This window comes from Triturus cristatus, chromosome 8, assembly GCF_964204655.1.
Source record: "Triturus cristatus chromosome 8, aTriCri1.1, whole genome shotgun sequence".
In the NCBI taxonomy this organism is placed as follows: Eukaryota; Metazoa; Chordata; class Amphibia; order Caudata; family Salamandridae; genus Triturus; species Triturus cristatus.
Genome location: NC_140591.1, coordinates 1,518,085,352 through 1,518,100,647, shown reverse-complemented (window position 1 = coordinate 1,518,100,647; position 15,296 = coordinate 1,518,085,352). Strand labels below are relative to the sequence as shown.

General features: G+C 47.3%; 1 protein-coding gene across 1 annotated transcript in view; it reads right to left on the bottom strand.

The window, feature by feature from the left end:
- Positions 1-15,296, bottom strand: part of WDR73 (WD repeat domain 73) — a 74,559-nt gene that overhangs the window by 32,667 nt on the left and 26,596 nt on the right. The window contains exon 6 of the mRNA XM_085623351.1: positions 9,105-9,269. Coding sequence (XP_085479477.1) covers positions 9,105-9,269 — 165 coding nt within the window. The remainder of the gene's footprint in view (positions 1-9,104; positions 9,270-15,296) is intronic.

Genomic DNA, 15,296 nt, shown 5'->3' with positions numbered 1-15,296 from the left:
ACAAATGATAAAAAGGAGAGAAATTATAATTAGGGCTCCCGGTTTTATGGTATTTATTTTTTTAACATTTCCGTCTATTTATCCATATTTATTTTTAAGTCATTTTATCTGTATATATCCGCATTTATTATTGTCGCAAGCAAAAAGACGCTGCAACTAGTATTTTTCTACATTTATTTAAATAGACAGTGCACACGGTTGTTATAGGTTTAGCTATATGTACATATGCGCCAAATTAAGTAAACACAATATGATGTGTTAGAGTCTATTACAGACATTTGTAAGACAAATGTTGTGTATGTTTCATGCAACATCCAACAAAAAAACTTTTCTGTTAGATCAAAACAGGACCTCACATATGAGAAATGGTAGTGGTGTCAGAGACATAGCTGCCAAGGTTTCAGATTGCTTATGTGTGACATGTTCAAGGTTTCAGAGTACTTATGAATGACATTTAACTACTACATATATGACACTAACAGTGATACTTTTGTGAGCATAATCAACGAATTTAGTACATGGAAACAGATAAACATGAGAAATTACACTCATTTGAGCAAGGACAAGCTATGACAAGAACTTGAATCAGCTGCAAAACACCTGATCCCACTGCAAAACGATTGTATACCCACAATCTACTCTACTGATCTCACACGTGTGATCATTATTGATTCTTGCAGAGCCATAGACAAATTGCATTTGACAGTGTAAAATTGCTAGATCATGTTTGGCTACAGAACACCTACCTTATCGCACTTTGTTCACCAATCCAACTCCTTTTCTTATTGTAATCTGAACTTTATTGCATGCTTTGTTCCTAAGCACAAACATCACTGATTCTAGTGCTTGCTCCGTCGTGTAACAGGCCACTTACCAACGGGAAAATCCTGCCTAGGGCTATAGTGTCTAAGCTGCAATGTGAAACTCACTGCTGACAGCTGCTCTGCTCAGAGCTGCTCACAGACAGTGCTGTACTCGAGTCTGTCGGGCAGTCGATACACTACAGTGCTCTAACCTGGGCAGAAAAGGCCCAAGAGCAGGAGAATGGTTGTAAGGAAAGTTGCAAAACTATCGCAGAAAGTTCACTGGTAGGCAGTCCATCTACCCTTAGGTCGCTGTGTGTCTGGAGGTAATGCCGTGAGAATCACTCATCACTCAGCTTCCATTAATGCAGCCGGAGGCACCGGGGCACCAGACCCCCCTTCGCTGATACACCCGGTTTGCTCAGGGGTGTCAGAGGCATAAAACCGTGAAGAAAGGCACGGAAGAAAGTGAAGCTGCCGCCGCTGCTGAAAGCAGCCTCAAACTGCTCTGAGCCTCGTGGTGGCGGCGGTGATCAGGAAGACCAGTACTCCTCAATGGACCGAATGATGTGTAGTCGGGGCTCTGTAGTAGCCATGGTGAGAGATGCCAATGTCCCAATTTGAAGTCTTATCGTTATCGGGGGATATCGGACAGCCCCTGAGCTGGTAACTTCTGATTCTCTATGCACATAGGTATTGGGGAAAAAATAAATAATCAGGAGAGGGAGCCATGTACTGTGGAGAAATAGGTGTCCCCTTCCCTATACGGGTGATGTGCTCCCCACGTCTACCAGCCCCAATGCGGATGTGATGAAGGATAACCAGGACCTGCCTGTGTCAGTGGAGGGACATCGAGAGCGTCACCGGTCCACTTCAGAGATTCATTACGCTGTTCCAGTCACCCCCTCATCACCGTCAAGCCCACCAGGAGATCGCCCCACAGTGTAGCAACTAGAGCATCTGTCCAAGAGGGGGAGGGGCATATATACAAAAAAGTGAGGGGCTCACCATACACAGTGCCCGTGACCATTGTGTATCTACCCTGATGGTCTACCAAGGTCCAAATAGGGGGTAAAGCGCTGAATCAGAATGAATGTACCTCTGGAACCCCTCACTTAACCGAAATGGAACACCTGATTGTAGTCTTATCTGCCCAGGCAAGAAACTTTGGTGCCTAGATGTGTTTCCTGTAGTAGCAAAATGTCAGCTTCTAGTCCCCTAGCGTGTTTTAAGACCCCCTCCCCCCCCCCATTTTGATCTTATCCAAGATGCCTCGGACATTCCATGAAATCCCATGGATGCAACCCATGGGATCATCCAGTCCTGTAGGACTCATAGTGTGTTGAGGTGGTAGTTTCAATATCTCAGTGAGCGCTCTGATGAAGGGGCATGCTGCAGGTCCATATATATATATATATATGAAACACAAAGCAACATATTATATTCCCCTAACCACCCCCCCATACTTCCAAAAACAATAAGTATCTGCCGGAGGATATGCCTATATGTGGCCCCAAGAGGGCGTACCGCTCGGCCCGTCCCAATGGATCCCCATACTCAACCAGCTCAAACCGCTAGAGATGATAGAACAACTGCCTCCAAGGTGTGAGGTTGGAAATATTCTAGTCCACACCTCAAAGTTTGTAGACATCGTCAGACTCACGCTTTAGTACCAATATCTTGTGAGGGGAAAGCCACTTTGGGGACAAGTTTTGGGAATGTTCCCTTCGGGCTCAAGTCTCTCCATCCCGCCGGGAACTCCCCCTGGATGATTTTGATCTGTTGCATCGCTTCACTGAATTGTTCAATAGGCGGGTTGCTCCTATCTCCCTGCGAAGAATCTGAGTCTATGCGTGGCAGTCTATGCGGCTTCAATGTCACCCTTTCATCGGTACACCGGAATACCTCCTCAGGAGACTCAAAAAAGAATGTCTGCGAGTTGAAGATGCTTTTTAGACGAGTTGGGTATAATAGCATATATTGCAGTTTGACTTCCCGCAGGTGTTGCTTTGCTGCCATTAAAGATTGGCGTTATTGTTGTACCATCTTGGTATAATTTGAAAATACTATTATAGGGTGAGATTGGTAGGTGACCTTGTCTTAAAGCCGGGCAAATTTAAGTATTGCATCCCAGTCCAATTAACTCAAGATCCTGGCAATCACTGTTTGCAGCCCGGGGGGTATGTTTCTGCACCAAGGCCATAGTGGGCCCTCTGCACCACAAATCACAAGGTGAGGGTCTCCTCAGGCACTACTGAACAAAGCCACTGGCCCAGGAAAAGTTGTCCATTGACTGACTCACACAACGCTCCAACAAGCCCACAGACCTTACTTCTGCGTCTTCAACTCTAGCCAGCTCCTTGATCACGGCTGTGAGAATAGTCACCTTCTTTTGTAAGACAGTGACAGAGTATTCCACTCCAGAAATCCTTGTCTCGGTCTCTATAATCCATTCAACAGCTCTCCTAAGGTCCTGTTGGAGCAAGGTGACGGTGGAACCCCCACCACCCCACGATCGTGGCGTTTAGCATATCTTGTGACTGGGTAATGGCCGCCAAGAGCATTACACTGTCTGGGGCAACTCCCTCATGTCTGCACTCTGCAGGTGCAAAAGTGGACCCTCCCTCCCCCTCCCCCTGGTTGGGTATACTCACCCATTGTACGTTGCTTGGTGGCAGAGAGCACCTGATCTTTTGCCATGGTAGCTGACGAGGACTGTGACTCCACGTATGCCGCTTGTCGGTCTTGGGCCCCACTGCGGACCCATTCAGACCCCCCTACAACAGGACATAGGAGGCAACATGATAAGTCAGTGGCTTGTGTAGCTGCTGTCATCTTCGAACCAACAGGGTCAGCAGAGGCCTGTGTAGGAGCCAACCATCCAGTCGCAGACTGCCAGTGGGCATTCTGCCGCAAACCACACCAGGACCTAGCCTGGCCTTTTCTGCAGGATGAAGCCCACTCTTAGAGTGGCTCTCTAATGGAGTCCCACGCGGAGTATTGCAAGTGCCCAGCTCCTGCCCCAATGAACAAGAAAAGGAGGCATGGATGAGCACAGGGTAAGGCCAAGCAATGCGACTGCCCCTGGCTCCAGCCAATACGGTGTCTCCAATCGTATTGCCAGTGTCTGTTTTCTGGGGCCCTCTCTGGCATAATATTGCAGGTATGAATCCTCATTGCAGAGTGTGTTGACCAGGTCTAGCCAATCCAGTTTTATTGCAGGGCATTAAATATTCACTGCTTTGGAAACCTAGTATCCAGAGATGTAATGGGGTGGGGGAAATCCTCTAGTCTGTGTCAGCTGCCTCGGCAATCCAACCTCTTCTGCGGTACAGTGAGTCAAGGCCTCCCGCCTATAACAGACTGTGGTGGCGACCACCACCTAAGCTGCTGGGCCGCCTCCCAGTCACGCTACAACTCAGGGCTGCTTCGCTGGGTACTTCCGACCAGTGTCTTACGGGGCCAAGCCTGACCCCAAGTGGACCACCGCGTGGCTGAAAGCCCCTACTCCCTAGCGGTCCTTCCGTCAGTGACCTTAGGAAGCCCTAGACCTGGCACAGGCCTTCTGCCTCTCTCTCCGCCGCCGCCGCAGGCCCGGTACTCTCCCTCTGGGCGGGGGGTCATGCCAACCCCTTCACAAGCCGCTGGCGTCATCGTCAGTCCAGCTCCCTCCAGTCCTCAGCAAGAAGCCCCACACCTCGCCACCCCTCCACCTGGTGTTCTGGGTGGCGATATCAACTCCCAATTTCTTGGCTTCTTGCTGAGGACTGGAGGGAGCTGGACTGAAGATGACGCCAGCGGCTTGTGAAGGGGTTGGCATGACCCCCAGCCCAGAGGGAGAGTACCGGGCCTGCGGCGGCGGCGGAGAGAGAGGCAGAAGGCCTGTGCCAGGTCTAGGGCTTCCTAAGGTCACTGACGGAAGGACCGCTAGGGAGTAGGGGCTTTCAGCCACGCGGTGGTCCACTTGGGGTCAGGCTTGGCCCCGTAAGACACTGGTCGGAAGTACCCAGCGAAGCAGCCCTGAGTTGTAGCGTGACTGGGAGGCGGCCCGCTTTTATTTCTGCCCATAGGATAGCCCCTCCTGAGTGCCTAGACTGTCTAGTTCCACCGCCAGTAAAATTACAGGCCCCTTATGAGTTTAAGGTTTGTCATCTTAATGTGAGATCGTTGGTCAAACATCATCTGGATATTCACACCCTACTTATGGAGGAAAGTCCTGACATTCTTTTTATGTCGGAGACATGGCTGCATGAGGAAGCTTTGGCTGCGGTCAACTTCGCTCTTCCCTCTGACTATGCAATATACACACATAACCGTAACTCGCGAGGTGGCGGTATTGCTGCCGCTGTCAAATCCTGTTACTCATGCCTATGGACGGTCTTGGATATAGTTGGCTGTGAAAGTGCCCATTTTTGTATCTCTGTTAGTCCGCATTTTACCTTCTCTGGACTACTAATCTATCGGCCACCGGGGCCGGATGCTGCTTTTAGATCTGCTCTCCCTGAAGTTGTCAGCGCTCTAGCTTTAAGGGCTGCTAACTTTAGCATTATTGGTGATTTAAACCCTCATCTTGATGCTTCCCTTTCTCCTGCGGCAAGCAGCATCCTTGCGATTTGGAAGCTCTCCAGCTACCCCAGCTGGTTAAACATTGCACTCATATTGGTGGGCACATTTTAGACCCTATTTTTACCAATTTAACTATGGTGAAAGTGTTGCCCCCCAGGCCTATGGCCTGGACTGATCATCATCTCATAGAGTTGCACCTTTGGATCGAGGACTCTCCTTTTAGAGCAGCCGCGCCTGTGTCCCTCAGACGCCCATGGAAAAAATTGAAGTTAGCCGACTTTCATCGGCTTCTTAGTTCATATCCTCTGGGCTCCTTTACCGATGCTGAGACGGGCTATGATCTCTTCTGCAGCTGGCTGACTGGAGCCTTAGACTGCCTGATCCCAATGACCGAGAGTAAGCGCCGTCGCGCCGGACCCAGTCCCTGGTATGATGACTCACTTCGGCTCTTAAGGAAATCGTGTAAACAAGCAGAAAGAGCCTGGCGTAAGTCATATTTATCTGATAAAAAACTATTGTATCTTGCCAGGATAAAAACATATCACAGAGCGGTCTGTAAAGCCTGTGTCGCCTACTTCTCTCGTGAAATTAATATTAGCACCAATCCTACTAAATTAATATTTAAGGTGCTTAAGGATCTCACAGCCAGTAGAGCTCCAGTCGCTGACATTTGCTCTGCCACTCATTGTGAGGGCCTGGCAGCATTTTTTGTGGAAAAGGTGGAGGCCATTTACCGTTCTTTTCCTGGCCCATCTGCATCTTTGGAGGAGCTGGATTCCGGCCCGAAGACAACTATGTCTTTGCGCACTTTTCCTGAGCTTTCGATGGAAGAATTTAATAAAATCGTGGCGAAAGTTAAATCAGGTTCCCCTATGGATCCTCTACGACCTGCCCAATTCAGAGAATCTGCGACACTTTGTTTTCCTCCTTTATGCGATCTTGTCAATTTATCTCTGATGTCAGGCTCTGTTCCTGACAGGTGGAAACAAGCGCAGGTGATGCCTATCTTAAAAAAACCTGCTTTGGATCCTTTAAGATTTGAGAACTATCGTCCCATCTCCCTCCTTCCTTGGGTGGCAAAACTGACCGAGGCCCATGTTAATACCATTCTATGTAACCATCTCCACTCTGCCAATATCTTAGATCCTTCTCAGAATGGTTTTCGACCTGGCCATAGCACTGAGACCGCGCTTCTTTCTATGGTTGAGTACCTACGAACTTTGGTGGACACTGGTCAAACGGCGGCTTTAGTGCTTCTAGATCTCAGTGCCGCGTTCGACACCGTCTCACACGCAATTTTACTACAGCGTTTGGGTGAGGCTGGTGTCGATCACGTGGCACTCGAATGGTTTAGATCGTTCCTATCTGGCCATACATTTAGGGTTGTCACCCCTCCCTTCCAGTCCAAACCCTATTCTATCACACAGGGTGTTCCACAGGGGTCGGCTCTCAGCCCCACACTTTTCAATATCTATGTGCAGCCGCTGGCTGCTGTCGCTAAGCGCTGTAATCTGACTATGGTGTCTTATGCTGACGACACGCAGCTGGCGGTTGCAATAAGTGGGGCGTCTGACCTAGAGGCCACCAAGTTCCGTGAGGGAATCAGGTCAGTGGCCTGTTGGATGACAGATAATTGCTTGCAACTGAATGCAAAAAAAACCGAGGTGCTTATTGTTGGCAAGCAGAGCCATTTGTGGGGTGATCATTGGTGGCCACCTGAGCTTGGCCCTACCCCTCTTCCTGCCACCGAGGTGAAAAACCTAGGGATTTGGCTAGACTCCAAACTTAGCTTTGTCTCTCATACTAAGAAAATCGCTGCCATGTGCTTTGGGATTCTTCGTAGGCTTAGACCTATTTTCAAATTCTTTGATGCCCCAACCAGACAGCTTATTGTACAAGCTACTATCTTGTCTCGGTTGGACTATGCGAGTTCCCTTTTGCTCGGAGCTAATCAGGCCGAACTTTCTAGACTCCAACGCGTTCAAAACGCGGCCGCCAGGGCTCTGGTGGGCCTGCCGAGATTTTGCTCGGCCAAAAAAAACATCTACGGACTTCACTGGCTCCCTGTTTCTCAGAGGATTAAGTTTAAGTCTCTCTGCCTTTCGTTTAAAATTCTCAAGCACTCTTCCCCTCAGATTCTGGAACATCTTATTTCGCCACATGTACCATTGCGGTCCTTAAGATCTTCAGGGCTTCATCTGGCTACAGTTCCTCGCTTTAAGAGGGTTAGGGTCGGTGGCCGCTCTTTCAGTGTGCTTGCTGCCAAGCTCTGGAATTCACTTCCTGCCTATATTCGCGCTATTGATGAACTTCTGATTTTTAGGAAGGCTGTTAAAACCTTCCTTTTCCCCCTGGATGCCTAGCACTGTCATGGCTTGTCCATTGGTTTGCTTGTGTGCCGGTTTCCTGTTCAAGGAGCGCCGGGACGCCCCTTTGCTGGGGCAGCTGTGCGCTATATAAATTCGGATAACATAACATAACATTTGCCCTCTGCTTGTCTCTGCCTCGCAAGCCTCGAGTGGGTTGAATTCTCATGGTTTCAGTATGGCGTGGACTAGGGTTGTGTCCAATTAGAAGGGTGACCGCTGGGAGCCAAGTAACAATGCCGCCGCCATGTAAGCTGGACGAGCCACACACCCTCAGAGATCCTTTTGAGATCAAATTGTATATGTTATTGGTTTCACTTTTTTTATTTTTTGTTTTTAAATGATGTTGACGTTTTCCACTGTGTACGGTTGGGAGCAGGCCCTGAGGCTTGCTCCCTGATTCATGCTTTTCAGTTATTTCCACAGCCAACTCCATCATTTCACCCAAGTTCTTGGATGGGATGCCACATGCTGCAGCAGTTGATTTGATTATTTATTACAAGATTCAAGTTCTGCAGAGCCCCTTGTGGCGATAACCAATAAGTACCTGTGTCCAAGTAAAGTTGAATAATGAAGTAGCATTGATGTCAAAGTAGAAAACACATCTACATCTGAAACAGAATGAAGATATCATTCTCTTAAGCAACCTCTAGGTTACGTATGCAGAGTAACAGCCACGTTCAAGATCCCAGCTTGCTCTTATGCTAGCTAATTCTCTTGAGGTTATGATCAGAGGTGGGCGGAACTCGCAGAGTTTCACTCACTGTAATTCTGCAGAGTTACAGAAACACTCTACGAGATTCCGCAGATTTCCACCAATGAGCGGAAAATATGCAGCTCGGGCAGCAAATTAACGCTGGTAGTGCAAGCAGCGCTGAAAATCAGCACGAACAGCATCATGCTTAGTGCAAGACCGCATGGCCAACTGCAGCTTGAGTAGAAAATCAACTCAAGAGGTAGAAAATCAACTCAAGCGGCAACAAATCTACTCAAACAGCATCCCTCTTCGACCGCCAATGTCTGGAAGGCTCCGTTGCGACTGGAAATTGTGTCAGGGGCCGGCAAGCCCCACTCTCGCTCGTAAGCATGTGCTGTGGAGCCTCTTATTGTTCTTGTGAACAATGTGAGACGTGAAAGGCAGAATAATTCTGCCACGTGCCAATTGGTAGGAACTAATTCAGCAAGCGGAATTAGAATGCCGCCAGTGCCTAACTTCGTGAAATAAAAGCACCTAACAAACATGGTAAATTCCTTCAACTCTACTATGTAACTACTAAGCATTCAGTGCCAGCAAAGGCAGCTATACTCAAGACATACAAAAGATAATTCTGTTTTTTTGAAGAAATGAAATGTCAAATTTAGGACCTACCTAGTACATAAAGATGTTTTTTAGACTCCAATTCTGTAATCCGCACATCGTTGACCTTAGCCCCATGAAGCACACAAGGGATCCTTGTACATATGGTGTCGATTCTATGCCAAAGGTTTTTGCCTCCATTCTCTGTGTGGATTGGACTCAGAGGCTTTATCACATCTATTTAACAAACAGCACAAAACAAATGTTAAAATAACCTATAAAAGCTTTCTTAAAGGGGATACACCATTCAAAAAACTAAATGTTAAACAATCGTACAACAAAGCAATAATTTCAAATAATTTTACAATTACATTTTAAGTTAAAGAAAACCATGTAGCAACCTTGTTGTTAAATTGAACAATTAAAAAATTGAAAAAAATTTCTCTATACCTAGTAAGCATTATTATAATTCTGGAACACACTCGTTATGTAGTATTGAGAAATGACATGCCCTAGATGAATGGTTCTTAACCTTTTGACTTCGGAGGACACCCACTTAATATTTATTGGAACCAGGGACCTCCCACTAAATCATTATTGTAATCTGGGGACCCCAATGAGTGGGTACAGCAACTGTCTACTTGCGCTTTCATGCATTAAAATCAGAGGTATAGCTGTCAATGGTGCAGCATGTGTAGTGGAACCACAGTAGACCAGAATCAGGCCTCTGCATTTTACCACCTAACTGGGGGAGAGAGGTGCAATTTTCATTGCCTGCATTAAGACCCATTTCACATTGTTACATCACTGAAGTAAACACTCCATACTGCTTCAATGAAAGGCAATATGTCTATTTTAAAAGAACAACTAAAACCTTACGTACCCATAGTCTAGGTTTGAACACTCGCTGAGCAAAAATCAAGAAGGCATGAGTTAGAATACCAGCAAGGCAGACTCAACCTTCCATTACATTTAGTGAAAAATATTTGGTAGGAGTGTACAGTACTAGCATTAGAAGTCAAGATTCTTATCAACCTTTGAATGCAACACCAAGTTCGGCAGGGCCTGTGACAGGTAAGCCATGCACACGTTGCATAGATCTTTGCAGCAAGTAGAGCCAAAAAGCAAAACTGTAAAGCTTTTACAATTAGAAGTTTGTAAATAGTTCCCATTATATTAAATTAGTTACAGCTATTTTTTTCTTTTGCAAGATTCTGAAGCTCAGAGGACACAAGCAGTGCTGACTATTTAGTGACGAGAATGCAGACAAAAGGCAGAGAGTGCCGCAACAATGACAGGCATCAGGTTGCGGTTGGGAAGAACCATTGGAGCTTAAATGTCACTGAATAATGCAAGAGAGAGTTCAGCCATTTGGAAAAGGAAGTCACTAGAAATCCACAAAAAGCATAGGGAGTATATTCAAACAAAAAGACAATTGTAAAACAGAAATGCTGTTAATATTTTTAGTGGGCAGTGATTGAAGAAAAAGTAACTAATGGAGCTGTCCTAGAAGAAACCAGTGTAAAAAACGTCTCAAGATGCAGTTTGCAGGACGTTTCCCAATCTTGCCGATACTATGTCTTCGCTGGTGTAACAGAAAAATTCAAAAGTGACAACAAGAGCAAACCACATGAAGCATGCATGTTACATGAAGCTGCAGTTCAAAAACCCCAACAGACCTGCATAATCAAATTGATCACATAAATACATGAAAACAATATCGGGAACTTCAACATTCTATTCAATACAACACTTCATGTTGCAAAAGACGGTGAGGCTTTTATTAAGTTTCCAAAACTCTGCACACTGCAGAAAAAGAAAAAACCTGACTGTAATTAGGAAATTTATACTAACGATCATGCATGCTGTAACTCTGTAATGCAAGTTCATAGACCATAAAAATTACAATCCGATCACAGATAGAAAATGCTAGGTTCCTCAGTGTTCTGTCAGATGGGTCAACTGACAAAGGAAAACCAGAACAGGAACTGATTTATGTACGATTTGTTTGTGAAGGCACCCTTGTTACCCATCTGTGTAATATTGCCAGCATGAAAAGCCCCACTGCGTCCGGAGTGAAAAATGCTATTATTGCTTGGTCTGCAAAGCAGGGGCATATCACTGGATATTCTTAGTCAGAAATGCATTGGTCTGAATACAGCCAGCGCTGCTGTGAACCTGGGCACTAAATCTGGTGCTGTGAAGCAGCTACTGGGGAAAGTCTCCACACATCAAGGGTGGGACAACTGCGATCATATTGCAGTTGTGCACTGTGAAGCTCACAATCTAGAACTTGCTGTGTGTGATGTTATCCGGATGTGAAGAGGTACTCAAAGGATGTTTCAAATTATATTATTATTCACGTAAGCGGAGAAGAGAACTTGGAGAGATAGCTGAGAATCTTGAAGAGCAGTTAAAACATTTTGGTGGATTGCAGCAAATCACATGGGTAGCAAGTCAGCACAGCGCAACAACAGCGCTTAAGAAAAACTGGGAGTCATCAGTACTTCATCTTGAGCATCTTGCTGCTAGTAGTGATGAATATTCACATAAAGCCACGATTGCTTCATGACATGAAGTCGGAGACATTTCTTTATTTCTTGCACTTCATGATAGACTTCACAGAGCTGCTTCAGCAAGTGTCCAAGGCATTTCAACAGGAACACAGTCTTATATTCTGAAGTTGGAAAAAGGATTGAGGTGCTTCAACAGAAGCTAATACAGCTGAAAAAAGCCAGGAAAATCAGAAACACAATTTCACATGCTTTTTAAAAAGAATAATTTTGCAGCGGTCCCACTACTTACACTGGCAAAGCCTGCTGGTAAAGGCAGCTCTAGTGTAACTAGGGTTAAGGAAGACACTGCTGAGTTACTAGAAGGTGCTGTTTCTTTTATAAATGACCGTTTTGGCAGAGTGAGATGCTTCTCTCCGTCTCTCCACCTCGACCACCGTCATAATCCTGCATCCTTGCCCTGCTGTTATCACCAATGGACGGCAGTGGAGCTGGGAGTGTGGAGTCACCCACTCACCCCTGTGCTTTCTGCAGTCCTGCTTAGGCTCCGGAACACAGCTGATGAAGCTGCGGCAAAGAAGTGAACGGAGAGACCTGGAGAGGTAGCGGCCAGCCTGACTGCCGTGGCCACCCGCCTTGCAAAATCGAGCTGTCACACCCCTGTGGACCAGGGCGGCACTGCCTGGAGGAGGCCACGAATAGCCCAACAAGGAACACTAGCCGGTGAGCAGCTGCACGCGCCTGCGAGGCAAAAAAGCTGCGGCCCAGTGGGGCCTAGCGTCTGCCTGAATCGCCCGACTTGCTAAGGAGGGGCATACCACCGGACAGCACGGTTATAACGCAGCAGCCCTTCGGTCCACAGCACTAGATGGGAAGAAATTCACATTAGCGGGGGCACAGCACCACAACTGGAGAAGACCTCCCCTGGCTACAGTGCCTACCTGACCAGGACCAGCCCTGGAAGCAGGCTGGACCAGATTTGGAACATGTGCCCTGAAGGGCACCAGACCCAGTAATTACTCCAATCCGGCTGACCAAAGGGCAGTGGAGGAGAACCCCGGATCGGCAGGTTGAGCAGTCCACATTTATTACAGGGTAGAGGTTCAGCACAGATCGGCGGACTACGGGGGCACCCAAGGAGTTCTTAGTTGCTCCTACCCCCACTCAGGCTTCCTCTGGTTGTGTAGGACGGCTGCGCGGAGCACACCGAAGGAGGAGACGAAAGAGCAGGGAACATTAGCACTTGGCTCGCAGGGGATGGTACAGACAGCGCCAAAGAGAAGGAGCGCCGCCCAGGAGATCACTTCTTTTGGAAGTCCGCAGAACATTGGGGATCCTCGCGCACCACCACCCAGGCGATAACCCTGCCAGCCTGACTGGCCATGTCTACGACACGCACCAAAAAGGAACGGAGCATCAGGGAGATGCACTCTAGGCCGAATGGGACAACTCCTGGGGACCGTGCCTCTACAGCTCTCACACCCCCCATGATGCAGAAGGAGGATCAGGAAGAAACGGTAAATTGCTCCTTCCTTGAGTCGCTGTTCACTTCTCTCCGGGAGGACCTCCCTGAAGTCAAGAAGGAACTCTATAGGGACATCAGACAACTCCACCCTCCGAAATACCTTAATCATGAATTATCAAACACTACATAGCCACATTAAATCTGAGTTAGCCCTTTGGAGGCCAGATAGGATCTCTTGGTTAGGAAGAGTCGCAGCTCTCAAAATGACTATTCGACCCAGGTTTTTTTATCTCTTTCGAACGCTTCCTCTAGCTCCCCAAAAGAGATGAGCCCGAAACTACAATCTGAATTGCACCATTTTGTCTGGGCTTGGAGGCTATCTTCTCCCGGGCTCTGGGGACCTTGGGATACCAAATCTGCAACTCTACTATCAAGCAACCCACCTGCGAGTGGAACAGGGCCGAGTCAGATCAACATTGGCTCTTTCAGGACCACGCGGTCGCTGGCACATCCCTATGGAAGATCCCCTTTTAGGTCTCGGTGAGCCCAGCGCATGCGCTGGCTCGGAGAGACATTTTGTAGGTGAGTTTTCAAAGTGCTGCTGGCTGGCCTAGCGCTTGCGTTCACGCGCGAACCGCCAGCCTTCAGCAGCACTTTGAAAACTGTGCTTTAGCGCGTCAACGCGATCACTTTCGCTTTCAGAGCGATCGCGATGACTTTCGCTTTTACGGCCGCGCTGCGTTACTTTTACTGCCAATGCTTGTTTGTTTTATCTCGGCTGCAGTCCACCAGCCTAAATATGGAGGTATGTTCTTGTCACACATTTTAACACCTCCTGTATTGTGCTTTCATAATACAGTAGTGAAAGGCATTTGCACGGGACAGTACACTATTTGCACCCCATGCCATCTAATAGTGTCAGGGAAAACATGTAACCAGGCTCAGTGCCTTTACGTGAGCCTGGCTCCTGGGTCGGGGGTCACACACCTCAGAGGGGAGGTCTTGACTACCTACCTAACTTAACAGTTTGCTGCGGGCGGGCACCTGATTGGCTCACACATTCCTGCGATGTCCTAAAGCAGTCCCCCACACACGGTGGCATTCATGGGTAAATTAGCAGGTATGTGATCATCAGATTAAAGTAGAACAGTGAAGAATTGGACGCAGTTTTAATGCCATAAGTAGATAAAAATCCCAAGCTAATTTACACAATTTCTTGTTTCTTCCATGCAAAAAAGACTGAGTTAATATGTCCGAGTTCTCATCCTATAAGTGGATCTTCTGTGGTTCAAAAGTATGTATTAATAGCTGCCGCAGATGTGCAATTGTATTCCATTGCTGTGACACTTAAATAGATATGGCCCTCTAAGGCGCCCCGTGTTCCCGCCACAGCCTGAATAGCTCCTTTGACATAAAACAGTGTGTCACTGTGTTATCTTGTGCAGGAAAGCTGCGGTTCATTGCCTTATGCATCAGACGACGCGAGTGGGACCCCGCGCCTCTAATAGACTGATTGAAAGAAGTGCTGATGAGGTGAAGTGCGTCATACGTTCAGCGGCTGCACAAGCACATTGGACAGACGGTAATTGTGATGGGAGTTGTCGACTCGCCCCCCCCCCTTCACACCCTGCGATTAAATCCTCTGTTTGGAGGCCACGCGCAGATCACCACAGACGCCGATCCCGCTTTGTGGTGGCCACGCGCAGATCACTGTTTGCTTTAGACCTCGATGTGAACGCAAGCACGCACAGTCCTGATTAGTTTTTCCTCTGTCTTTCTTTAGATTAATCTATATATCATCGACAGCCGACCCATCCGGCATTACACAGAGATTTTTACCCTTTTAGTAAGTGATGTATTGCCTTCTTACTCCAAATACTCTCCTGGCAAAACCTAGATTTATGAACACTGACCCTGCACCTTATCCTCACAGGTGCCCTTTTTCCGCTCTCGTGTATAAGGAGCCACACGTGCCTTAAATAACTTCAGCCTCTCTCTGGAGGCGACCTATGGTAAATAACAGCTCCTTCCATCGTATAGATGCATTTTTGATCTGTATGACCAGTCATTCTTATGTTCTTCCCTAGATCCCCTCACCCACCCCCACACCACAGTCCTGATGAAGACTCCGGTGTAAGGATTGTAAATAGCCTACTGATATTTTGGGGCTGAAACATCGACATTTTTTAATCAAGCCAGCTTGAACAACAGAGATGTAGTACTGTGGTAACATTTGAGACCATGGCTACAAAACGTTTTTGTGTGTAAATTGTGACTAAGAGGCTC